Raw genomic sequence first — 26,683 nt, 5'->3', positions numbered from 1 at the left:
ATGAGGACTGGCAGCTTTCTTGTAAGGAACACCTACGGATTTTACTATTGCTGATGTAAGACACATCCAAAAGGTGATTTTTAATTTTTTTTTTCCCCAAAAAAGGAATATTTTCAGGAGGAGATTGCTCAGCTTTGGGTCTTGCGTATTTTTGTTTGAAGACTGCAGGAACAGGGTAAAGAGCTGGGAAAATCTCTTAGGGCAAAACCAGCTGAATCAGGAGTGAGGGTAGACTTCATTGTCAGGAAGTTTTGGGTGTCCCTTCTCTGGAAGCCAAACAACACTGGATGGGGGCTTGGAACAAGCTGGTCTGGTAGAAGGTGTCCCTGCCCATGGCAGGGGGTGCAATGAGATGGTCTTCAAGGTCCCTTCTAACCCAAACCCTTACAGATTCTATGAAGAAGACAGACAAAGCAGATGGTTGGCAGGACAAGGATGACTAATCAATAATCTGCTGTGTTTTACAGCTTTTATTTGGTTTCTCCATGTTTCAGGTTGTGCTGGATAATTTCAAAGTCCCAGACTGAACACACACAGGGGGATTAAACATAGCACCAAGGTAAAGCTCCTCAGGGCTGTGTAACCTACAGCTTCTCCCTACCCATGCCATGATTTCCACCCAGCACTGTCTAATCAATCTGTGCCTAAACTCTCATTTTAGATTTTGTAGGATTGTCTCCAAGCAGATCCCACTGCAAAGAGGGTTTTCCAGCTGGAAGAAACCACCAGCAAGGAGTTCACACAGACAAAAAAAAGACATTCTTTGAAGGAATGCTGGGAAGCAATTGCACCCAAGCAACTGAGTTCAGCTTGGTGGGATTCACCGAGAACCCAGCAACTCAGGTCACCCTCTTCCTGCTGTTCCTGCTCACCTACCTTGTCACCATTCTGGGGAACTTGGGGATGATCACCTTGATCAGAGCCAGCCCCCTGCTCCATTCCCCCATGTATTATTTCCTGGGCAACCTGGCTTTTGTGAACCTCTGCACTTCTACCATGATCACCCCCAGGATGTTGTTTGGGGTTTTTTTGGGGAAGAAGAGAATGGCCTATGCTGGGTGCCTGGCTCAGGTGTTCACTTCTGCCCTCTTTCTGGTCACTGAGTGCTTCCTACTGGCTGTGATGGCCTATGACCGATACGTGGCCATTTGCCAACCCCTGCTGTACCCCCTTGTTATGTCCCCAGAGCGCTGCTCCCAGCTGGTGACCTGGTCCTACCTCCTGGGGCTGACCAATGGCATGGGACAAACCATCGGCATGTCCAGCTTGTTCTTCTGTGGCTCCAGCACCATCAATCTGTTCTTCTGTGACATTTCCCTGCTGATCTTGCTCTCCAGCTCTGACACCACCCTCAGCCTCGCCATCCTGAGGACTGCTTCATCTTTGCTCGGTGTTCCCAGCATCCTGGTGGTCCTGGCATCTTATGTGGCCATCATCCCCACCATCCTGAGCATCAGCTCAGCTGAGGGCAAGCACAAAGCCTTCTCCACCTGTGCCTCCCACCTCACCATTGTCAGCATCTTCTATGGGGCTTTGATTTTCATGTACTTAGTCCCCAGGTCAGACACCTCCAGGGGAGGAGAAAAATGGGTTGCTGTGCTCTACACTGTGGTGACCCCCATGCTGAACCCCTGGATCTACAGCCTGAGGAACCAAGAGGTGAAGGAGGCTTGGAGGAGACTCAGGAAAACAAAATGAGCTTGGATTTTAACTTTGTTTAACTTCGTTAAAGCAAAGTTTTAAGTTTGTGGCCAGCTACAATGGAGATGTGGGTGCTACCCTGGGAATTTTGTGAAATATGTCAGAAGGACATTTTTGGCACCCTCTGCACTTTGATTTAGATGATGTGCTGGCTGATTTACTAACAGCTGAAAATAGTAATCTCACTCCAATTTTGATGTTTGGATGAGGCGTAGAGCAACCTGGTCTAGTGGAAGGTGTCCTTGCCCACAGCAGGAGGTTGGAACTGAATCAGCTGTGAGGGTCCTTCCAACCCAAACCATTCCAGAATTCTGAGATATATTTGGTCTTAATGTTTTGGTGCACAAGCATTGCATATGTGAAAAAACCCCAAAACCTCCAACCAGTGCATTATCTCATCCTGTCTCAGGTCCATGGTAAAATCCAGAATGACGGAACTCTCCTAGAGACATGGAATAACTTGGGATGGAAGAGAAGCTGCTCAGTTGGGTTGGATCAAGGTAGTTTGCTGATTTATTGATGACACACAACTCACAGGCACTTAGGATCAATGAGCTGAGTCTTTTGTTCCCTTTGTTCCTTTATTATTAGTAGATGTTTAGAATAGAGACTCGACAAGGTAGAGGCCTTGTCAAGCCTCTAAAGGGGGGAATGATGCCTTAAGTTTTAGCTTTCATATTTTTCAGATTCTGTACTGCTTAAGTGTATAACTCAGAACTTCATAGAAAGTGTTAGCAAGTTCTCCTCACAGTTCAGTTAGACAAAACAATCCTTTTCCAGCCCTAGAACCAAGGACACTGTTACAGCTTCAGGCCCGAAAAGTGAAAACAACAGCGAATTGAGGAGAGTAGTCTGGGAGGATGGGACTTTGTTACCTGAAGCTGTATTTTGACAATTAACCCCAATATGTAAATGGACCAAAACCTACAAAAAGTGTGAAAACTTGTGACTCAGCATCCATCTTGGGTATAGCCTCTGCTGGGCTCCTGTACTGCCCAAGGTGTATCCTTTGAAGGCCTTTAATAAATACCTACTTTATTCTTTACTCTGTCTAGTCTCTGTTCTAGGTAGCCTCTCAAGGCATCGCCAGAGCTTACTGATAATTCCCTGATTATTATTTAGTCTGCCTGCCTGGATCAATCCCCCTGAGCTGTTTATGCTCCTGTTCCTTTCTTACCAGCTGTGCTGACCCCACCATGGCAGGGACCCCAGAGGTCCCCAACTCACACATCTCCAGGTGTGGAATCAACATCCTCAAGCTGCACCAGGGGAGGTTGAGGTTGGATAGAGGCAAAATCCCTTTATGGAAAGGGCTGTCCAGCCCTGGATCAGGCTGCCCAGGGCAATGGTGGAGCCCCCATTCCTGGAGGGATTTAAAAGGCACGTGGAAGTGACACTTGGGGACATGGATTAGTGGTGATGTTGGCACTGCTGTGGGAATGGGCAGACTTGATGATCCTAGAGGGCTTTTCCAACCTAAGCAATTCCATGACTCTGATCAAGACCAGGAACTGGGACCTCTGTGTAACTCCTGCTGTTCTCGCACTCATCTGCTCCTCCCTGCCACCCTCAGGACATTGTTTGATTTAAGTGCAGAAAAGATTGTATGTTTTTTCTTTAAACAGGACTATAGATTATTTTTAATGTTTTATTTAAAACATAACCCCCCCCATAATTATTAATTTAATAAAACATTAAGACATTTAAAACAATAGCTCCAGAGCAACTGGGGCCTTACAACCACTGTTTGGCAATAAAATATTGAATATTTTTTTAAAAATTGAGAAATATTCAATATTTGAATAATAGTTTGAGAAACCATTCAATGACTTCGTCTATGCAATCTTGCCTTGACCATCACCTGACCTTTAAGCAGGAACATGAGCCCTTAGTGAATTAAACACCAAGCCTGTGGCCAAGGCACTGTCATTGTGCACGTTGTGGCTTTGTGCTGGAGCTGCTGCTCTCAAAACCAAAAGATTTTGGCTTATTGTGCAAGTGGGGATTGGGTAAACAAGGGTGAACTGTGTCCAGCATCTCTGGGAACATCATCTGACCATGAGAGGAGCGGGAGCCACTGTGTGGGAAGGAGATGGAATGTCCAGCATTGATGTTTGCTTCTGATGGATGCACCCCCCTCAGGGGTCATCTTGTGTCCCTGCCCATGGCAGGGTGTTGGACTGAGATGAGCTTTAAGGTCCCTTCCAACCCCAGCCCTTCCAGGATGCTCTGGCTGACACAGTTTACTCCTGGTGAATCTCCTGAACCCATTTTGAAGCACACATTGCAAAACGGCTTTTCAAAATGAGCTTTTCTGATCAAAAATGGGCAGATGGGAACAAGAAGAACTTGGAAAAGGGAAAATGACGAGTGTTGCCCATGGGTAATAATTGTCTCAGACACCGGGACAGGCTGGAGAGCAGCTGTGGAGGTTGTGGTGGCCACCAAGATTGAGATGAGCCATTGATACCTCCTGGGTGCAAGAATATCCACCAACAGGTGGAGAAAAACATTGACTGAGAGCTGGAGGAACAGGGAAGGAAAAGTTTCTTTGGGAGGGTGAGAGGGGAAGAGAAATACAGAATTAGAGAAGAATTTAAAAATCTTTCCAATTTAAGCCTTTAGCAAAAATTCTTGTTTTGGTGTTTCCTCTTGACAGCATTGTGTTCACAAATGGCATCGCCCAGGCTCTGCCTGCATCAATTCTGATGTGCTGTGGGCATCCCATCCCTAAACCTCCAGGGAGAAACCTCGGGATGGATCCCAGGGCCTCTGGGGAAGGCTCATTCTGTGTTCAGGTGCCTAAGAGACCCTGTGGTAATTGGTCGCATGGGGAAGGGGTAAAACTTAAATATTCCAGCCATGTTAGAGGGTGGAAGCAGAAAACTTCCTGGTTTTGGCCAGACTGATGGAGTTTGTGGACTTCAGCTCAAGGAACTGTGAGTATCTTATTAATCAGAAACGCTGAAATTTTAACTGGTTTTGAGACAATTTTTTTCTGGGTGGGGAAAATTGTCCTTCCCAGGTGTTTGGAGAAGCAGGAGCCTCTCCATGAAGGTTTTTTTGGACTATAATAACAAATAAGTCCAGAAAATTGAGAAGGTCCTTCCTGATGGCAAAACATGTATCCCAGTACATCTGAACCTTCAAACTTAACTCAAATTTTGGATGAATATTCCTCATATTAGCAGAATTAGGAGACGCACTCTGGGCAAATTGACTGAAGGGTCAATCAGAGCCTAAAAATCTTAAATTCAGCTCATCATTATTACCAGAAAATGTAAAAATAAATTGCAGCAGGAAAGTTCCGGCAGAGTTTTTCTTTCATCCTGATCGGTAATTGCAGCACTTCTCCAAACCCTGGGCTGTCTCTCAATCCCTGAATCTCAATTTCTTACACCAGTTCTTTTTAATTCCCTGTGATTCAAGGAAATTATATATTCCAAGAGATACATTTAAATGTATGTAATTACATATAATGTATAAAATAAAATTAAATCTATTAGGAAAATATTTCTATGTATTAAGTAATTATATCTATAACTGCACATATAAAATAAACCTCTATATTTATTTATATATTAAAATTTTAATATATTTAATTAGAGAGAGAGAGAGAGAGAGAGAGAGTGTGATAAATAAATCCTCAAGTTGCCATTTAACTTCCCAAAACTAATTGAGTTGTTTTAACTAATAACATTTATTTACCAGCGCAAGTCTCCTCCTTAAGGATATGCTTCCAAAGTCATCCATTCCCAAGGGAAATTTCTTCCTCCAGGGCTGGGCAATGACAAACCCCTTGGTGTTCCTGTGAATGAAGACTACACACAGCAGGTTTTTTGGTCAAGTTTTGATGCTCTTTGTGAGGGTAAATTATTCCTGTCTTCCACACTAATACTGGGAGAAATCTGGGTTCATTTCTCCCTGGAAATTTTGGTCTGGGAGATAAAATCTGGTCAAGCAAAAAAGGCCCCAAGATGTGAGGAAATAGGTGAGTTTTACCCAAAATTAGGCTGCAGGAGTTATTTGTTGCAAGGAAAGGGCTTGAGGTGGGAGCCTGTTCTCACAATAAATAATCATCCAGTCTCAGGGCCTCTGAGGTGAAACCCAGGAATTTATCATGGAATCCATGGTTTGGGTTGGAAGGGACCTTATGGATCCTCCAGTGATGATCCACAGGCAGGGACACCCTGCACTAGCCCAGGTTATTCCAAGCTCTGTCCAACTTGGCCTTGAAGATAATTCATTTCATAGTAGCACTACTTGGATTATTACCTAAATTATATATATTTATTTCTATTTATTTGAACTGTGTTATCAGCATCTTACTCCCCCCATGGCACCGCAACAATTTTGGTCCCTACAGGCTTTTAAAACCCTTGTCTCCCTCCACTTCACACTTCTCACAGGAATAACATGAGTATCACAATATTTAGAGGTTTTTTTAATACAAATATCCTGCTTCAACCTGAATTTCAATTTCATGGGAAGGAAGGACAGAAATTTGTTTTATTTTCATTTGTTCTGACTCTCCTATAGAAAATTTTAAAGATGTCCTGATCTCTAAACAGTGCTTTCTCTCTTTTGGATCTTCTAAACCAGATTTAGAAGGTTTGGGATTGTTTTTTGGGTGTTTTTTGTTGTTTTCAGTTTGTTTTTCAAATTCATAATTACTTCTAAAGTCAGGATAAATTACTGGGGTTAATGTTTTGAATCTGATTAGTAACAACCCCCTAAACCTTTTTGAGAGGTGGAATAAACCATCCACTGTGCAAAGTGATTTACCAAACCAAATTAGTGGCTAAACCAGACTAAAACCATTAGAAACAAACTCAGTAGTGAACTTTGATGACCTTTGAACATGTACTTTGAACAATGTATTTTGAACACACAGTAAATTCTGCAGTTCCTGCATCTCCAGGCTGTGCTTGATGATAAAAATACAAGCATTTTTAACATGTTTGTGCAGAAAACAGGGATATCCTGACTGCATCTCGGCTTTCCTGCAGCACCTGCATTAGGATGGCAGCCAAAGGGAATGGAACACCCAGTGCTCACTTTGTCCTTTTGGGATTCTCAGAGCAGGGCAACACCCAGGTTGTCCTCTTCGTGGTGTTCCTGGTGATCTATGTGACCACCCTGCTGGGGAATGTGGGGCTGCTGGTGTTGATCCGCTTGGTTGCCCAGCTCCACACCCCCATGTACTTCTTCCTGAGCAGCCTGGCCTTCCTCGACCTCTGCTATTCCTCCTGCATCACTCCCAGGCTGCTCCAGGATCTCCTGGATGAGGAGAAGGTCATTTCTCATGCCGCATGCCTCACCCAGTTCTATTTCTACGTGGCCTTCGCCACCACCGAGTGCTACCTGCTGGCCGCCATGGCCTATGACCGCTACGTGGCCATTTGCCGCCCCCTGCTCTACTCCCTCTCCATGTCCCGAGGGATCTGTGTGCTCCTGGTGGGCGGCTCGTGCCTGGCTGGGGTCACCAATGCCACCCTCCACACGGGCCTAGCCCTTGGGCTGAGCTTCTGCGGCCCCAACGTCATCGACCACTTCTACTGCGAGGGGCCCCCGCTCTTCGCCCTCTCCTGCACGGACCCCGCGCCCAACGAGCTGGGGATGTTCCTCATGGCGGGCTTCAACCTGGCTGCCACCATCCTGGCCATCCTCCTCTCCTACGGCTTCATCCTGGCCACCGTCCTGGGCATGCGCTCGGCCGTGGGGAAGCGCAGAGCCTTCTCCACCTGCGCGTCCCACCTGGCTGTTGTGGTGCTCTTCTATGGATCCCTCGTGTCCATGTACTCCCGGCACAGCTCCAGGAGCTCCCGGGAGCGAGACAAGGTGGCCTCTGTGTTCTACACCATGGTGACACCCATGCTGAACCCCTTCATCTACAGCCTCAGGAACCAGGAGGTGAAGGCCGCGCTCCGGAGACTGATGGGGAGGAAACATTCAGCTGAAAAATAGTATTTCCTATTTTATATGCGTTTGCTGCTTGGTATTTTAATTTCAGGAATTTAAGCCCTTCTTGACCACTTGTAGATCTTGAGGACCAGGGACTCTTCATCTGTTCTGATTACAGTTACCTGGGACCATTTCCTCCTTTTAGGGGAATAAAAAGAGAAACTTTTCTCCATATGCCTGATTCTGACACTCTTTGGGTGTTCAGGCATCAGGATATCCCAGATAATGTAAAAATAAAATGCAGCAGGAGAGTTTCTAAAGCATTCTCCCTTGTTCCCAATTAGCAGTTGCAGCACTTCTTCAAATCCCAAGCTGTTTCCCAGTCCCTGAATCTCTATTTCTTACACCAGTTCTTTGTATTTCTCTGTGATGCCAAGAAGCCAATTATATATTTCAAGGACAAATTTGTATATATTTAAAATTATAAATATTTAAATAAAATATATAAATAAATTCTATAAACTTTCTTTATATACATAAAGAAATACATATATTAAGATCTCTATACATAAAATTTATATATATATATAATTACATATATAAATATATATATAAAGAAGTGGGACATAAACCCTCCGGCTTCCACTGAACTTCCTGAAACTGATGGTGTTTACTCACCAGTGCAAGTCTCCTGCTGAAGGAGCTGCTTCCAAAGTCATCCATTCCAAAGGGAATTTCCGGTGTGCCACCACAGAGTGGGCAGTGACCCAACTCAAGGCCCAAGCTTGCTCCAAGAGCAGTGAGACCCCTCATCTGGCATCTCCTATGGATCACGGTGGAATTACAACTGCTGCTCCCTATCCTGGCATTTTGTCCTTATTTTGGTTTTATTATTTAACAGGTTTTGCTTAGTTTTGAGCAATTGTGCAGTTTCCCCTCTAAAACAAACCGTGAGACACAGAGGAAGGAAAAACAAACTGTGGGAACTACAGTGAAAATGAGCACAGAAGGAGTGGCAGGAACGCTGACCAGAAGCAAATACGGGGTAAAAACAGTTATAGAATCCCAGAATCATTTAGGTTGGAAAAGCCCTCTACGATCATGGAGCCCAACTGTTAAGCCAGCTCTTCTAAGACCAGCACTAACCCATGTCTGAGCTCAGTCTGTAGAGGTGAGACCTGACAGCCCCTTCCAGAGCCTAAAGGGGCTCCTGGAGAGCTGCAGAGGGACTCTGGGAAAGGGCCTGGAGTGGCAGGACAACAGGGAATGGCTTTACACTGACAGAGCATTTAGATTGGATATGGGGAAGAAATTCTTCCCTGGGAGGGTGGAGAGGCCCTGCACCAGTCACCCAGAGCTGTGGCTGCCCCATCCCTGGAAGAGTTCCAGGCCAGATTGGATGGGGTTTGGAGCAGCCTGGGATACTGGAAGGTGTTCCTGACCATGGCAGAGGGTGGCACTGGGTGAGCTTTAAGGTTTCTTAACACAGTCCATGAAAACACATTGATCCTCCAGCTTTTTGGCTCCAGGGCCTGGATCTGACAAACAAAGCAGCTGGAGAAGTTCACTTTGTCTTTAATGAGGAAGAAAGTTTCTTCCTTGTTTTCCTTTGTTAATTAGTCTCTCATGGCTCGTTAAGAAGAATGGAAGAACTTGTTGAAAAGCTCTCTGAGAAGTTCCATGATGATGATTAAGAAACTTTCCTGGCAAAGCCCAGAAGATCTTGTTAAGCTGGTGATCCCTTCAAGGGCGGTTGGTCCCCAAGGGATCACTTCTTGCTCTAGGAATGGGAGCAGCATCCCTTGAGGCAAAAATAGCTGTGAGCACCTGTGTGGTGGGACCTTGGAGCTCAGACCAACTTGTGGGCTTTCTCAATTCTTCATTTAAACTTGAAAATCATAAACTGAACGAGAGTGGGTTTACACTCGATACAGGAAAGAAATCCTTCAGAGGGTGGTGAGGCCCTGGCACAGGCTGCCCAGAGAAGCTGTGGCTGCCCCATCTCTGGAAGTGTTGAAGGCCATGTTGGACAGGGCTTCAGGTGTCCTTGCCCATGGCAGGGAGTTGAAACAGGATGAGCTTTAATGTCCTTTCCTACCCAACTTTGATATTAAAAGTCTCTGTCTTGCCAAGACCTTTATAATTTAATTATATCAATTCCAGCTTCTTCATCCAGGTCCAAATCCACCTTCCCCACTTCCACCCAGGCCTAAAGCAGCTCTTCTCCTGCTGTTTTTCTCCAGAGCGGAAGGACACTGTTCACCTTCCATTTACTTCTCAAATGGAAGTGAATTCTCATGTAACTCCTCAGAACACAGCATCTACACAATACAACACCAAAGGGAAAAGTTTTCTGCTTCCACCTTTCCCTGCCACAGCCAAGACTTATCCCTCTGCAGAGTCAGAGCTCATCCCACCCCCAAAAGTGTCAACAGGTGGGGGACAAACAAAATGAGGGGTGCGGAGAAGAGGAGGAAGAGGGGGAAGTGTCTGCTGAGCTTATCCAGACCACCTGAACTGTGAAAGCAAGTTGCAGGATTGCACTAAGCTTGCCCTCAAAAACAACAAATATTATTTTGAATTTGTTAGGATAGGTAAAAATTAGGAGGTTTTTTCCATTATTAGTGCCTGTCAGGAAAAGATGAATGACTGCTGGTCTCTCCCCAGTGTTGTGGCCATGATTGAGCCATAATTTGGAGAACCATTGTTTTTGGCTTTTTTAGGGCCTTTTCCAGACCCAAACAGACCCCAACTATGAATAGATCAGGTGCTGAGAATTCTTTTACCTACAGAAACTAAGTCATGTGCTTAAAGCTTGGGTGAAATGCACCTGTTAGGTTTTCATTATGTATTTTGGCACTTGGACACTTGCATTCCCCTTGGTATTTCCCCTTATTTCAAGGTGTATTTTGAGATCCTGACTCACATCAGCTTTTTATCCCTCTAAGTCAGAAAAAAATGCATTTTTAAAGCCTTTTATCTTACTCATTTATCAAATTAAAAAATCCACTTATTCTTCCCAAATGCTCCCTCCCACCAGCTCTAATAAATAATTCACAGGTAACAATGAGGAATTTTATTGGAGTTTAGGGATAAGGACAATAATCTTGCAAGAAAAATACATATAGATCAGTGCAAAATAAGTGATAAACCAATAAAACTGTTATTTTCTCTTCCTGAGAGAAAGAGAGGTTTATAATAGCCTAGAATAATTCTGGGTGATTTCTTCCAACAGCCTTGCGGCTGCAAAGGGAATTCAAGTTTGAGGCTCCCGCTCCTGTTTCCTCCCAAGGAAGATGTGGTTGTTGAGGTCTGTTTCTCCAGGATAAGTATTGTAATTGAGTTTTGTGAAGAACTGTGGAAGAACCTACATAAAATTGTGAGGATCAGGGAAAAATCCAAATAAATTAATTTTATTTTTTTATTCTTGCTTTAGAGGAACAGTTATGGAGTGGCAGGACAACAGGGAATGGCTTTAAGCTGAGAGTAGGTTTAGATGGGATTCTGGGAAGAAATTCTTCCCTGTGAGGGAGTGAGGCCCTGGCACAGGCTGCCCAGAGAAGCTGTGGCTGCTCCATCCCTGGAAGAGTTCCAGGCCAGATTGGATGGGGTTTGGAGCAGCCTGGGATACTGGAAGGTATCCCCACCCATGGCATGTCAGACAAGACGATCTCTAAGGTCCCTTCCAACTGAAAACATTCCAGGATTCCCTGATGCCATTAGCTGCACTTCTCTGATGCCGGCAGAGGTTTAACATCTTCCTCCTGCACTTCCCCAGCGCTACCTTCACCTCCTTGTTCCTCAGGCTGTAGATGAAAGGGTTGAGCATGGGGCTGACCACGGTGTAGAAGACAGAGGCCACCTTGTCCCGGCTGCCGTGCCGGGACGCCGGCTGCAAGTACATGAAGAACAGGGTGCCGTAGAACACGGACACGGACACCAAGTGGGAGGCGCAGGTGTGGAAGGCTCTGGCCCTGCTGGGCGCCGAGCGCATCCCCAGGACGGTGTGGAGGATGCGGCCGTAGGAGAGCAGGATGACCACGCTGGTGCCCAGCCCATTGGCGGTGGCCAGGGCGAAGATGGCGACCTCGCTGCCGCGGGTGTCGGAGCACACCAGCCTCAGCACGGGGCTGGCGTCGCAGAAGAAGTGATCAATGTGGCGGGGCCCACAGAAGGAGCCCCCAAACGTGCAGCCAGTGTAGACAAGGGCACTGAGGGAGGCCACGAGGTAGGACCAGGCCACCAGCTGCCAGCAGGCCCGGGGGGACACGACCATGACATAGCTCAGGGGGTGGCAGACGGCCACCAGCCGGTCGTAGGCCATGGCGGCCAGGAGGTGACACTCGGCCGTGACAAAGAGAGCAAAGAGGTGGAATTGTGTCACGCAGCCAGCCCAGGAAATCGTTTTATTCCCAAATAACAGATCCGTGAGCATTTTGGGGGAGATGATGGTGGAATAGCAGACGTCGGCCAGGGAAAAGTGGGTGAGGAAGAAGTACATAGGGGTGTGGAGGCTGGGAGCCACCCAAACCAAGACTATCAGCCCAATGTTCCCTGCCAAAGTTACGATGTAAATCAACAGAAAGAGCCCAAAAAGAGGGGCCTGTTCCCAGGGAGTGTCTGTAATTCCCAGGAGGATGAATTTGGGCTGTGTGTGGTTTCCTCCCATGGCTGGGTGTTACCTGCTGAGGCAAAGGGAAGAAATACATCAGACGTGTAAAATCCAGAATTTTTCTTCTGGGTCATATTTAATTCAAATCAATCGCCATTTTAATTGCATTTAATTAATAATTTAATTAATTAAATAATTTAATTGCATTTCATTTAATTTGGTACATTCCATATTTTTTCCAAACATAAATTCCATACTTTTTTATTTATCAACTAAAGTGCTTAGAAAAGAACACAGAGCTTGAAGAAACACAAACGGCAAATTTGCTTTTTTGTGCTTGGATACCTAAAATTATGGATTTATTCGGGCACATGTTAATTAAGAATGAAGAATCAGATATTCCCTTTTGGTTTGAAAGAAATCTGTTTCAGAAGACACCTTGGAGGAATCTCGTTGGAGATAACGTAAACCTGGAGTGGGAGAAAGTCCCAGTGACAGTGAAATCCCAGATTACACCATATTAAGAACATTTTTCCTTGTCTTTTAATTATTAATCCAGTCCATCAAACTGTTACATTACATATCACTCACACTGGATAAAAATCACATGGATAAATTTATGTTTTATATCTTTCTGAGCTCCAGCAGGCTGAAACATCCAAAAACCATGTGAATTAAGATAAAACTTACTTGGAATGGGAATGAATTATAAAACAATCCAGTTCCAGAGGCTAATTTGATAACAACTGCATTCTGCCGACAATTCTTTATAATTAAATAGGACCTGTCCTTACCACTTCCATAAATCCATTTATCTTGCTTTAGCTGCCTAAGGAAAACAAAAACTGATTTGCAGAAGCCATTATTCCCATCTATTATAAAAAACAAACTATTTTTGGGAGGCTGTTTTCCAACACAGCCCCCCCAAAAAAGAGGATATCAGGACATGACGAAAGAAGTCAACTTCTTTCTCTTGGATTTACAGCTCCTCCTGTGCCCTTCTTGTGGTGGTGGGAGCCAAGGGTTTATCCCAAATGTGGCAGAAAACACCCAGGATGATGTGGAGATGGATGTGCTCCTCTGACTCTGAGCCTGTGGGTGACAGGGCTGTAAATATGTTCCCTCTGCTCTCCTGGGACAAAACCCTCAGGGCTCCTCACGGCACAGCAAATGAAGAAAAGAGAGGGAAAAGAAGGGATAGAACGGAATTCTGAAATCCATTGTGCTTCAGGGATCTCAGATCTATCGTGTGGATCAGCCACCATATGGACACATGGCACCAGCTGGTCAGAGGGTCCCCAAGAGGCTCTGGAGCTGCTGATGTCCCTCTGTGTACCCCAGACAGCCCAGTTTTCCTTCAAGGATGGAATTATCCACACTGAGGTACCTGCAGCCCAGATGTCCACATCTGAGCAGGTGGGCACTTTCAGACAGTGATTAATTGTCCCAGAGTGAATTAATTTGCATTAATCACCCCATCTGGGGGCTCCATCCACACCTTGACCCTCAAACTCTATTTAAGCTCAGCCCAAAGAGGTCGTGGCCCTCTGGAGTTACAAGTCTGAGCTGCCAGTTTAACAACATGTGCACATCCTTGGATTCCTTTAATCTGCAGCTTGTCTTGATCCACCAGCCCTGACCAAGCTGGTTTTCAGATGTTTCAGCCTGCTGGAGCTCATAAAGGTGTAAAACATTCATTTATCAATGTGAACTATATCCAGGGTGAATGATATATAAGAGTTTGATGGACAGAATTCATAATTAAAATAAATAACGGATAAATTACAAAATATAGAATTTAGGTCATCCTTGGACCTGCCTCATTGTCACCAGCTCACCTGGTGGTTTGGAGTCTTGGCCCAGAGAATGTCTTGGCCTGGAAAAAATCTGGTTCTGATTTATGAAGCAAGCTGGAAGGTAGAAAAAGAAGGTTTTTGGGGAAGTCAGTGGTGATTTCGTGCAATACAGTCCTGGAAAAAGATAAAACAAATCTGATTTGGGCCAGTGTCAGAGAAATGGAGCAGAAATGCTCATGAAAGCAAAAAATTGCAATTTTTCTTGGAAAATGCACAAAGGTAGAAGAAGAATTTAGTGATAAACAGCTCAAAGGTTTATACTCAATTTCCTGATAATTATTTAATTTCTTTTACAGGCTGTTTTGCCTTCCTGGTTCTTTTCTAAGTATTAAAAGTTTCTCATGGAAATAATTAGAGTTCCTGGTTTTATTTATTATTTTGAGAAAAGAAGGGGTGTTTGAAGTTGTGCCTGGGGGATTGGGAATAAAGCAGGAACTAATAGGAGTCAGTGGTGAAATTTTGGTACAGAAACTCACCAAATTCCAACACTGATGTTAAAATGTGGTTGTTTTTTGCAGAGCAACACCAAACCAAAACATCAGCACAAGCTGGGTGATCTTCAGGGCTCCTTCCAACCCAAACCATTCCAAGATTCTGTGACCCTGCACGGGTCTCCTTTGGACATGGCACATCCTCTTCCAGCCTGCCTGCAGTCTCTTGATCCCTCTAATTCCACCTAAGATAGGATGTGCTTAATGTTATTGATATCTGTTATTGATATGTTATTGATAGCTGACAGATAAATCCCATCTGTGGATCCAAACTGTACTTTGTGGGCAGCTGAGATATTCCTGGGAATACCTGGAGCAGAATAAGAAGGTTTAATGGAGTCTGGATCACGTTCTGACAGGTGGGTCCTGTACAGACCTCCCAGTGCTAAGCCAGGAGTAGCCTGGATGCATTTTGGGCACATTCTTTACCTGGAGGCTTGGCTCAGCCCTCACCCCCTGTAATCCCAGCTGGCTGCTCCAGGGATCCACCCAGGACAGCCTAAGCTGTTTGCAATGGATACCTGGAGCAAAGCCACCCACTGACCCTGAAGTAAAGTTATATTCACTATAAAAAATAAATCATATTTCTGTTAAAGGATGTTTTGCTGATGGGAGAGGGTTCCTCAAAGAAACTTCTGATCCCGATGCTCCTCTGGTGAGGTAGGAATTGGATTTTTATCTTTAATCCTTTTATTCTGATTTGTTGTACTATCAGGGACAGGGAATTCTCTCTGGTTCTTTTTTCCCTCCCTCATGCCAGGGCTCTCATCCAGACCTTGTTTTCAGCTGGAAATGAAGTAGGATTCGTGGAAGTTTGTGAGAGAGAAGAAAATACAGTAATATGTGGGTGTTGGTGCACACATTTAACCCAAGAATGTTTTTGCATTTTTTATATAAATATATGGGATAATATACATTTGATATTGGAATTTATTATATATTTCTATATTTATATAAAATTTATATTTACAATAATTATATTTTATCTAATAATTGTATAATAGTACATATTATTTATATAATATTTATATTTTAAAATATTTATATATTTATAATTTTGGATCAGAAAGGACAGACATCTAGGAGATCCCTGGCCCTAGGATGGCAAGTTATACATTTATATCCATATATATTTATGGATATGGGACTTGGAGCACTCTGGGCTAGTGTAAAGTGGCCCTGCCCACGGCAGTGGGGTGGAACTGGATGATCCGTAAGGTCCCTCCCATCCCAAACCATTCCAGGATTGTGTGAAAGGTGTCAGGATCCCCTATATGAAGGTTACGTGGGCTTAATAAATGCGATGTTTCAGGCTTTTGTGATTTCTGGGCTGGATCAGGGAGGCAGCTCCCATGAAAAGTTCCTTCTAGGAAAGACGGAAAGACAACATCTAACTGGATTAATTTGCAGTTTGGAGATAATGAGATATCACCCATAAGCCAAGTCAATGAATTAATTAACAAATAGCTCCAGATTTGAAAACAGGGTAATTTCCAGGTTCAATTGAACCAGTCACATTTTCCCTGCCCTTTTTCCACTCCCAATTTCTGCCTTTCAAAAACTTCAAACAAAGCTCTAATTAGTTTTCCACTTTATGCCCCTGGTGGTTTGCTAACAGTGGAGTTTATATCCAGAGATTTGCACTTTGGCAGTGGGGAGTAGGAACTGAAAAATAACAAAGCAAAGCAAGAAAAAACCTGAACAACCCAAAATAAAAAATGAAGGGTGATAATTATTTTTAAAGTTCCTTCTTTAGGCAAGAAATATCTCCTGATAGAAATTGCAGCTCCCTCATTTCACCACACTCTGGATGAAAACTTGGTGCTGGCAAGGATGACAAATCAACCTGGTTTTTGTTGTAAAAAAAACCCCTTTCTTTGTAAAAAGTTTAGTTTCTTCTAGTTCTGAATGAATTTAATTCCTGTTTTCACATGAACAACTTTTTTTTTTTTGCTCCTTTAGTGCACCATGTTGCTCCACTGTCAATCCCAAGGGATGTTAAAGTAAACTTAAAATCCTTAGAAGGTATGAAATAGAGAACTGGAAGGGGAATAAGGTTAAAAATATCCATCAGAATTTCCTGTATGACACCACCATTTTTATTGGACATTGCTGAGAACATGATCTCCTTTTTATTTTACATAAAACCTCCTTTTTTCCTATAGGCCCTGGGTAGCAAAGTGTCTTGTTCTTGCTCAGAAAACTGAGAAGCAGCAATAAATAAAACAATGGCATCATGTGCCTGATCCCACCTGGGTATTTTATTTTCCAAGCATCATTTCCTGAGCTGGTTGAAAATATTGGGTGTTTGAAGTTCTCCTCACATTTGGAAACAATCCTTTAAACTGCACTTTATTTTTGTCTTGAGACAATTTTCAGCTGATGCTTCAGGTTGTCTGAATCCTTCAGGTGGAGTTAGATGGGTTAGGGGGAAGGAATTATTCCCTGACAGGGTGGTGAGGCCATGGAATGGAGTTACCAGAGAAGCTGTGGCTGTCCCATCCCTGGAAGTGTCCAAAGCCAGGCTGGACGGGGTCTGGAGCAGCCTGGGCTGATGGAAGGTGTCCCTGCCCATGGAATGGGATGACCCATAAGGTTCCTTCCAACCCAAACCATTCCATAATACAGATGTTGTGAGAAAGTCCCAGGGGGATAGTTTTAGGATGTATTGAACTATTAAAGGCAATGTTTTTTGAGCTGTTATTGTTTAAATAACAACTTCTGCTGCCATTAATTTTCAAATTGCCATATCTTGACGTCATCTCTTGACTTGGCAGTGGAGGATCCTGGGACCCCTCAGGGCTTTGGCTGCCCCTCGCTTGGTGTGACAGCTCCTTGGAGAGTAAGATGTTATTCCCTGACTTGTTTTGTCCCTGGCCCTGTGAATCCTCCGCAGGGCAAAGCCCTGGAAACACGGGTGTTACATGGGAGAAGCCCTGGTGTAACTCTCCAGCTGGAGCTGGGAGCAGCTGGAGGTATAAAAACCGCTTCAACTGGACCTGGGAGCAAAGAGGAGCAAGACCCCACCTTCAGGTAGGTTTAGATGGAATATTGGGAATAAATTCTTTCCTGGGAAGGTGGTGAGGCACTGGCAGAAGTTTCCCAGAGAAGCTGTGGCTGCCCCTGCCCTGCAAGTGTTTAAGGCCAGGTTGGATGGGGTGATCTTGGTTGATACTAGGGCAGCTCGTTGGAAGATCTTCCACTGCTTTGCCAAAGATTTTATGGAATTTGGGTGCCACAATGGAGATCTTCAGCACAGGAGGATAAGGATGAACACTCCATTAGTTATTTCACACCAACCACCTGCTTCTCAGCAGGAATAAAATATAACCTATGGGTTTTAATTGAATTTACTTTCATTCCAGGTGTCTGATCCATCACACAAAACAAAGTTGGTTGGTTGAGTAAGGAAAAGAGAAGCTGGACTTTGGTTAAGCAAGAAGTCGAGGTCAATTCTCTAATGGAAGCAGATGGATTCTGCCTCTGGGGGGAAATCCAGCCCCAAAAATGTTTGACTTTCCTTATTTTAATACCTCTGTCATCTTCATGAGGGTAATGAAAAGCAGCTCTAAATCCTCCTTAATAACTCCAGGAGACCATGGAACACCTGAAAGATGTCATGTTCTGGGGGTGAACTCAGCCCTTGAACCAAGGCTCATGCAATAATGAGGATTTCCAGGTTTGGATACATTTTTCAGGAGCCAGCAGTGGCTACCCTTGGTTTACTCTCTGGTGTAACTCCATCAAGCCATGATGATCCAGGAGAAAAATCCATGTTTATTTATCCTATCTGTCGCAGAGTGGGGTTTTAGGAGCTCCTGATCTCCCCCTGGTGAATAGCAAGATCGAGCCTGAATTTATCTCTTACCTCCAAATGAAGCATCATGTCTAAAGCAAAGTGAGGTAAGACAAATTCCAGCTCTTATTCTGACATCAGGTAAAAATACACTAAGAGAAGTCCCATTTTCCAATGCTTTCACCTAGAAAAATCTCTTCCTGGGACACGGGGAGCAGGTATTTATTCCTCAAGTGCTCAGGCTGGATCGAGAGTGGTCAAAAGATGAAAAATAATTTCATTTTCCCAGGAATTATCAGGAAAATCATGGAATTCCATGTGTAAGTGGATTGAGAAGAACTAGGAGGAAGCCTTGCAGTTTATTTGTGATTTATTTATTTTGGTATGGTATTTCCCTTCTTAATCTTTTAAATATGCCCCTGCTTTCAAATATGTGGGCTGAACAGGGATATCCGTGCCAGGAACTTGTTATTTTTCAAGGAGGATTTACCTTTTATTGACTGTAGGTTTTGTAAGTGCCTGACAAAAATTAACATTGTTATCATTATCAGTGGATTTATGTGCATTAAACACTTCCATCTAAAGGCAGAAAGCAGCTGAACTGCATATATAAAATGTTCAGTATGGCTGGAGAAAATGAGACATTTGCATTTGAATTTATTCTCCTGGGCTTCATCACCCAAGCGGACCTGCAGGTGATGTTATTTTTGTCTTGCTCCTTGCCCTTTACATGGAAAACATGGGAAATCCAGGAGTCATTGTGTTGATCCGGATTGATCCATGCCTCCATGCCCCCATGTACTTCTTCCTTAGCCACTTGTCCCTGCTGGACATCTGCTTCTCCTCTACCATCATCGCCGGAGCCTGAGGGATTTTTTGGCAGAGAAGAAGGTGATTCCTTCTGTGTCACCCAGCTCTTCTCTTTCACCACCTGGGCCACCACTGAGTGCCACGTGCTGGCCACCATGGCCCACAGCCTCTGCGTGGCCATCTGCAGGCCCCTGCTCTACTCCATGCTCATGTCCCAGAGCATTTGTGTTGGGATGTTGGCCGGGGCCTACCTGGCTGGAGCACTCAGCTCCACCCTACACATGGTTTCCATATCCCACGCCCTGTTCTGCTGCTCCTGGGCCATCGAGCGCCTTTTTTTGTGATGGGCCCCCACTGCTTGCCCTGTCCTGCTCCGACACCCGCGCCAGTGAGGCCGTGGTGGCCACCGTGGTGGGGTTCAATGTGCTGAGCACCACGGCCTTCATCCCGGTGTCCTACTCATCCGTCCCCTCCGCTGTCCTGCGGATCCACTCGGCAGCGGGGTGGCTCAAGACTTTGTCCACATTCACCTCCCACCTGGCCTCCATCGCTCTGTAGCACAGCAGCTCCATCCCCACGTAGCTGCAGCCCGTCTCCAGCCACTCCCTGGAGCAGGACAAGTTCATCTCCCTGGTGTATCCCGTCACCGTCCCCCTGCTGAGCCCGTTCGTCTGCAGCCTCAGGAACGCAGACTTGAGGAATGCTGTGAGGAAAGCAAAAAGGTAGGATCCTCACTGCCTGGTCCATCCGTGGCTCCTGGTGAGCTGGAAGGAGAGGACAACCCCGCTGTGTTAGATTTTGGCCCCTCAGGGAGAGGGGACGCATATCAGACCCTCAGGATTCCAGGGTCGTAATCCAGACTCATCTTCCAAGCCGTTGGTGCCGTGATGTCCCTGCAGCAGCACTGCAGGGAAGGGATGAGACATCTCCTGGCATTGTCAGGAACGCAGGAACACACAAGGAACACGGCAGAGCAGAGCCCGGGTGGGAGATGAGGCCCCACTCCTGTGCAGCAGGACAGGAGCTGGGGAGACTCCAAATTTTTGGGGGCCTGCCCTGACCTCCCTTGATTTTTCCCCCTTTTTGGGGGGATGTCCATGTGGAAAGGGCTTGTATGGAAGCACTGAGCTGCTGGTGAGGGCACTTGGATTTGTTTTGTGCCTTCTCTGGGGGAGATGAAAAAGGAAGATGGGGGAATCCTGGGAGTGATGGTGTAACTTGGGGCACACCAATGGCTGCAGAGGGGGCAGCAGGTGAGTGAGGGATGAGGGGGGTCAGGCAGGGTCCCCCCAAAACCCAAGGGAGGTTATAGCCCAAAAAATGTCTGAAAATTCTTGAGGGGTTTGTGTGTAAAATACTTAAAACTGCAAAGATTTTAATTTTCTATATATATTGAGAAATAACCTTAATTTATATATAAATTGATTTTAAAATAACCCCCCATATCTGCTGTGTTATAGTCAGGATTTTAGACTGTAAGAAACTCTGAATATGGATCTGTAGGGCTTGAAAATACAAATGCAATGTTTGTGTACATAAATGAAACACTAAAGGAGTTGAAAAGGTAAAACAAGATGATCTGAATGAAGGAAGTAGAAACAGCTCTGTGTACTCAGAATTTTCCTGTCTCCTCCCGCTGGAACACCCGAAACCCGGGATCTGGGGTGGGATTGAAATTGGGATTTATTGGCGCGCCTGAAAACGCTGCGCATGCGCGGTGCATGCTACACCCTCAGTGTTGCCGCCCTGTGGGCACACCCGGTACTGCAGCTCCGGCACCGGCGCCGGGACGTGGAGCTGGACCGGGACATGGAGCTGGACCGGGACATGGACCTGGACCAGGACATGGAGCTGGACCGGGACGTGGAGCTGGACCGGGACCACTACTGGGACGGGCCGTGCGGGGCCCGGGGCGTCGCTCCGGGACGGATTCTGTAGAGAGCAAAATGAACATTTTGGGAGTAAAATCTGAATTAATGTGAGGGGGAGAGGATGGGTGTTCTGAGGTAAAAGCGAGGCAATCTGTAGTGGAGGTGGGGAAAGTCCCAGAAGGGATAAAATGGATTGTAGAATCGATGTGTGAAATCAGAGCTGTTCCAGCAGCTTTCCTTCCCAGTGCTCCCCAGGTGTTTTACTTGTTTTCTGGTTTTCAGGAGGGAACACATTTTGGGATAACAGCCTTGGAGAGTTCCAGGTTTTCCTAAACTGTGCAGAGATGTCAGGATCTGGAGGCATTCCCGTTTCCCTGAAGGAGGATGCCCTGGGCAATGTCCTTATGTGGGATTTGGCTCCTGTGTAGTGTCCCAGCATGAGCCGTGGTGGGCTCAGATCCTGTGCTGGTCCTTGCATCACCCTCATTCCTCAGACTCCGGGAGTTCCTGAGGTCTCTTTTTGTACCTGCCCAGCAGGGTCAGACCCAATGGGCCCTCCCAGTAGAGGATTTCTCTCTTACCTCCCTCCAAGTGAGTTTCTATCTTGCTCCCTTTGAAACTGAAGTCCTGCTTCAAAAGTAGAATTGATTTCTTGAGAAAAAATGCACCACAAAAACCATTTTTTGTCCTTTGTTTCTCAAATTTCTACTCCTATTTATTTCTCTTGTTGCAACAATAGTGAATGTCACAGATATAACCATGGGAAAGGGGAATAAATGGAATGTGACTGAAAATGATGACTTTTGTAATTTGGGCAGGAACCAGTCAGTGTTCAAAACTTTCAGGCCACAGCAATATGAGCACAGCCACAGGAACTCCCGGGAGTTCAGTCCAGGACACCTTCCACTATTCCAGGGTGCTCCAAGTCCTGTCCAGCCTGGCCTTGGACACTTCCAGGGATGGAGCAGCCACAATTTCTGTGGGTTTGTGGGCACAGGAGGAAATTTCCAGCAGGAACTGAGATGTTTCTTTTGCTCTGTCCAGCCCCAGCAGAGCTCTGGGAGGCAGAGGACGTGGGAACAGGAGCTTTGCCCAGTGCCTTGGGGGAGTCTCTGATGTCCCCAAACCCAGCAGAGCAAACGCTTGTGGTTTAACATCCCGTTAAAAGGAGATGCCAAGCCAGGAACAGGAATGGGCTGCGGAGCAGGGATGGTTCCAGGCACAGGGGTGACCATCCAGAGGGTCCCACCAATCCATCCCTGCTGCCCAGGTTTGGGATGAGCAGGCTGGTGATGTCCCTGTTTGCTCTGCAGGATGAGGAAGCCAGCCCTGGCGAGGAGGAGGATGAGGAGGTGTGGGAGGATGGAGACAGCGGCCACCAAAGGCTGGGCAAGGCACAGGTCCAGGTAGGAGACACTGCCTTCCAAGGAACTGTCACTTAGTCAACCTTGAGCTTCTGGGTATTTTTTTCTGTCTGACTTGTCACAGGCTAATGTAAATTTTACATTTACATGAAATTCAACTAAAATCCCAGGCAGCTGTTCCCTGAAATCACGTTAAAAGAAGATTCCCCTACACAGATACATTTATGCAGCACCTTATTAGGAATCCTGGCTGGCCATTGGATTTGAGCTACCTTACACTTGGAAAGAAAACTCTGTTTTAGAAGCTTCCAGCAAATTACTGAAGTTCTCCAGCCTGTCAGTAACAGCTTCCCATCCATCCTGGGAAACTGGGCAGGGACCTCACTGAGGACCCTCTGGACTGGGCAGAGTTTTTTTGTGGAGAGATGCTCCAGAAGCACTTGGCAGTGAGTGCTGGGGCTTAATCCAGAGGAACAGATAAATCCACAGCCACTGCCAGGCCCTTTCCAGCACTGAATTCCCAGCTAAGGGGAGAGGAGCCTCTGAAATTGCCCCTTCCAGCACAGCAGCCGCTTTGTGCCAGTGCCTGGAACCTGGGACTGACTCTGGAGTCCCTGAAGTGCTGGATTATGGAAAACAGCCAAGGCAATGGATCAACCTCTGGTGTCACCCAGCGGTTTTGGCAGGGCACAGCAATTGGCAGTGAGTGTGTTTGGGGAGAGGAGCCCCTGCTTCCCTTCCCAGCAAGGTCTGGGAAAGGCAGCCCAGAGGATGAGGCTTAGGAAGGAGCTGTGAGCTGAGAAGTGGCTCAGGTCTGCCTTCAATTCCTGGGATGGTCTGGGCTGGAAGGAACCTTACAGATCATCCTGTTCCTACCCCCTGCCATGGTCAGGGACACCCTCCTGGGCTGTCCATGGAATTTGCTCTGTCCCAGGCTGGCAGGGTTTTTTCCTTGAGTACAGTCAGGGGCAAGTTTGGGGTCTCCATGGGAAGAAGCCTGGGAGCTGCATTTCCAGAGCTGGGAGGCTCCATGCCTGGAAATGTTTCCAGTTCTGCTATTTGGTTTTTTTCCAAAAGTGGGTGTTACATTTCTTGCCTGAGTGAGGTGGTTTTCCCTGGATTGCTGGGATTGCACACTGGGTGTTTAAGGGTTCTGTTCTTTCTCCTGAATGGAAGAGTGAGGAAATGAGGACGCTCCCAACTGTCAGAGATGTGGGAACAGCCCAGTTCCAGTGAGGAGTGTGGTGCCCAGCTTGTGGTGTGCACCCTGAGATGGTTTTTCCTGCTGTTTATTCCTTAGAACCTGTTGGCGTGCTGGCCTGGATTTGGGAGGAGCCAAGTATCCTGGAGCTGTGAGGTTTTTCCTGTAAGAAATCCATGATGGGAATGTTTTCCCTGGCTGTCCCAAGGGGAAGGAACAGCTTTGGAGTCTGCAGCCACAGGCTGGGGATGCATCCCCTGAAAACCCGTTCAGGATTGTTCATCTGAGTCTGCCTGTGGCTTCCAGGGACCCCTTCTGGTATCCAACACCTGCCTTTTGAGCCAGGAATTCCAGATCCAGTCAGTCACATTCTGTCTTAACTGTCCCAGTGGTGGGGTGTGAGGGAGAAGAAAGAGGGGTAGGGGGTGGCATTTGAGATATTCCTGACTGGAATTGAAGCAGAGAGGTCATTTCAGAGCTCTGAGGCCACAAGTTCAGTCTTGAATGGCATCCCCAGGGAATGCTGAGGCACCCTGTGCCTGTGGCACTCAGCAACAGAGCCCTGCTGGGGAGCAAAAAGAGATGGGGGGAAACTCTGGGTTAGTGGGAGGATGTTTCCGGAATGGAATTGCAATAGGTGCTGATCATAACCATGGAATCATGGGCTGGTTTGGCTTGGAAGGAACCACAAAGATCATTTACACTCTGTTGTCTGATTCCACAGCAAAGAACATCCCAAACTGCCTCCTCACCCTCATGGACAGTACAAATGTCTCCCATAGCTCTTGTTTAGGAATGGCAATGGCTGGTGGGAACTCTGGCATGAGCACCTGGAGACCAGGTAAGAACAGAAATGGGATCATTCCAGCTGCTGCTGGAGGTGGTTTCCCCTTTTCAGGATGTTCCTCTGATTGATGTTTTCACAGGCATTTTCTTGGGCACATTTGAGGGTTAATTCCAAGAATTTTGAAATAGTTGAAAAACAGAGGAGAAAAACTGTGAACCTGATCCATTAACTCAGATTTAGCCCCCAAATTTTGCCTACACGCCCACGACTCATCACCTCATTTTTTTCTCAATGTGTTCATTCTCTACTCTTGAGATTTTGTCACGTTTTACTCAAAAATTTCCCTTACTTCTCTACTACTGAGTACCTCATCTGTACTCCAAAATATTAATTCTGTCCCCTACAGATTACATTGAGTTTTACCCCCAGGATTCTCCTTCCTGTACAATATTGATTAACTCTTTTTCTACCCCAAAAATGGGCACTCTCTCCCCTAAACATCACCTCAGCTTTCCCTTCAAAAATGCCACCTCACTCCCCTGGACATCCCCTCATATCTTCCTACACAAACAGTTCTTGTGACCCCTCTCAACTACTCCAGGTTTTCAGCTAAAAATGTCACCTCTGTCCCCTCTAAGTTATCCCAGATTTTCCCAGTTAGGAGCTGCAAGGAGTTCAGGCAGGGCAAATGACAGCAGGGAACAGCTGTAAATTCAAAGGCAGAAAGAGAAGATCTACCAGCAAAGGGGAAAGGTTTCAGAAAACATTTCTGCAATTAATTAATTAATAATTTTTTCCAGTTTCCCAGTGAGAACACAAACTCACAGCCAGGGAGGGAGGGAGGGAGGGAGAGAGGAAGGAAGGAAGAAAGAAAAAGGTAAGAGGAAAGGAAGGAGAAAGGGAAGGGAAAAGGGATGGGGAGAGGGAGAGAGAATTCTTCTCCTTCCACGTTATTTCAAGTTCTCAGACCCATTTTGATTTTGGCTGGGTGAATCCTGAGCGGTGGACATGTGTCATGTCATTCATGCTGATGTGAGTGATGCTTCCTGGGAGAAATCAGCTGATTTCCAAAGTTCACTGCCTGCTCCATGCCTGATCTGCACAGGAGAAAATCTCTTCCATGAAGGGATTTTGCTCCACCTGATGCCCTCTGCCCAGGCGGTTCCATGTGGATGTTGCCAGGCTGGGGCAGCACAGGCAGATGCAGCTCTCAGCTCGCCCTGCTCCAAACACAGCTCTGGACTCCTTTGCAAACTGCCATGGGGTTTGCTCCAGGAGAAGTCAAGGAAAGGCTCATGGTGGAGTGGAGATTATCACAACGGGAAATAAAGGATAAATATTCCCATAAGAGCCTTTGGGATGTGCTGAGCTGAACTGGGAAGGGGACATTCATTCCCTGCAATGCAAATGCACAGCAACCTCCAACACAAAGCAAACACTGTCAGGTGGGGTGTGAAAGCACCACTTGGGCAAACTTCACTGTCATTCTTCTTTCCAGGGACTTCTGCAGTCCCGCTCTGAAGCTGACAAGCCCAAAAGCTCTGTCTGTCTGCTCTGGAACAAAAGGATACTCCCAGGGATGAGGCACATTCCCAGCAAACACTCCCAACATGGCACAGAGGCACCACTGGAGCTCGTGTGTGGGGCTGGCAAGGGCTGCCAGGAGGATGCAGCCCCAGGTGGGGTGGCAGTGGCAGTGACAGCAGCAAATTCCCATGGCCTGATGGCACAGCAGAGAGACAAAGGCCAGCAATGCCCACGGGAGGTGCAGGTTTAATTCTGCTCCCTGCACTGCCCCATCCCGGCAGGAAATCTCCAGGGGGGACAGAAACTCTCAGGATGCACAAAATGCAGCATCTGTCACCCTGATCCTGCTTAAACCCAGCATGTGGGGCCAACCCCCCCACAGGTAAACCCTGCCCTGACCTGGATCAGTCCCAGACACTGCCCCAGGTCTCACCTCCAGCCTCTCCCGGGGCTGCCACCACATTCCTGACAAGGAGCCAAAGGCCAGCCCTGCGCTGGCAGGAGCACAGGCCCATCGCTCCATCCAGTTCCTCCCATTGCTCCAAACCCTCCCACACCTCCCCCAGGCCTGTGCCCGAGGCTGTCACCCAGCCCTGCAGGATCCAGACCCGAAATTCAGGAAGTTTTAATGCTGGAGTCTGCTGCGTTTTCCCCCCATGTGTTATTTTCAGGAAGTAACAAACTCATCACAGTGCAAAGGAAAAAAAAAGTGATTTCAGGAATGTTTTACTCTCACACTCCTCACTTAACCCCTCACAACCCC

The 26,683-nt window shown here is 46.3% G+C and overlaps 3 protein-coding genes, 1 long non-coding RNA gene and 1 pseudogene across 5 annotated transcripts; 4 read left to right on the top strand and 1 right to left on the bottom strand.

Annotated features, from left to right (window-relative positions):
- The first annotated feature begins 771 nt into the window (after positions 1-771).
- LOC131583612 (olfactory receptor 5G3-like) lies at positions 772-1,698 on the top strand. The gene has a single exon (XM_058847913.1). It carries the CDS (start codon positions 772-774, stop codon positions 1,696-1,698), a length of 927 nt encoding a protein of 308 aa, XP_058703896.1.
- A 5,025-nt stretch (positions 1,699-6,723) lies between these two features.
- On the top strand, positions 6,724-7,668 carry LOC131582874 (olfactory receptor 5AR1-like). The gene has a single exon (XM_058846429.1). The coding sequence runs from the start codon at positions 6,724-6,726 to the stop codon at positions 7,666-7,668; it is 945 nt and encodes a 314-aa protein (XP_058702412.1).
- Positions 7,669-11,037: 3,369 nt separating this feature from the next.
- On the bottom strand, positions 11,038-19,184 carry LOC131574813 (olfactory receptor 8J2-like). Of its 2 annotated transcripts, XM_058829575.1 has the most exons (3): positions 19,050-19,184; positions 14,056-14,187; positions 11,038-12,287 (listed from the first exon to the last, which is right to left on the bottom strand). In XM_058829575.1, exon 3 carries the CDS (start codon positions 12,272-12,274, stop codon positions 11,279-11,281), a length of 996 nt encoding a protein of 331 aa, XP_058685558.1. In that variant the 5' UTR covers positions 12,275-12,287; positions 14,056-14,187; positions 19,050-19,184; the 3' UTR covers positions 11,038-11,278. The 2 variants fall into 2 exon arrangements, with proteins under 2 accessions (XP_058685558.1, XP_058685559.1); XM_058829576.1 differs by lacking the exon at positions 19,050-19,184 and having other exon boundaries at positions 11,038-12,290; positions 14,056-14,074.
- On the top strand, positions 18,835-21,108 carry LOC131582368 (olfactory receptor 5F1-like; annotated as a pseudogene).
- Positions 21,109-21,603: 495 nt separating this feature from the next.
- On the top strand, positions 21,604-24,996 carry LOC131574934 (uncharacterized). Its single transcript, XR_009276626.1, has 3 exons — positions 21,604-21,632; positions 22,355-22,447; positions 23,706-24,996. It is a non-coding gene; the product is annotated as an uncharacterized LOC131574934 (long non-coding RNA).
- Positions 24,997-26,683: the final 1,687 nt, after the last annotated feature.

Source organism: Poecile atricapillus, chromosome 1 (genome assembly GCF_030490865.1).
Source record: "Poecile atricapillus isolate bPoeAtr1 chromosome 1, bPoeAtr1.hap1, whole genome shotgun sequence".
NCBI lineage: Eukaryota > Metazoa > Chordata > Aves > Passeriformes > Paridae > Poecile > Poecile atricapillus.
This window is presented reverse-complemented; position numbering and strand designations above follow the sequence as displayed.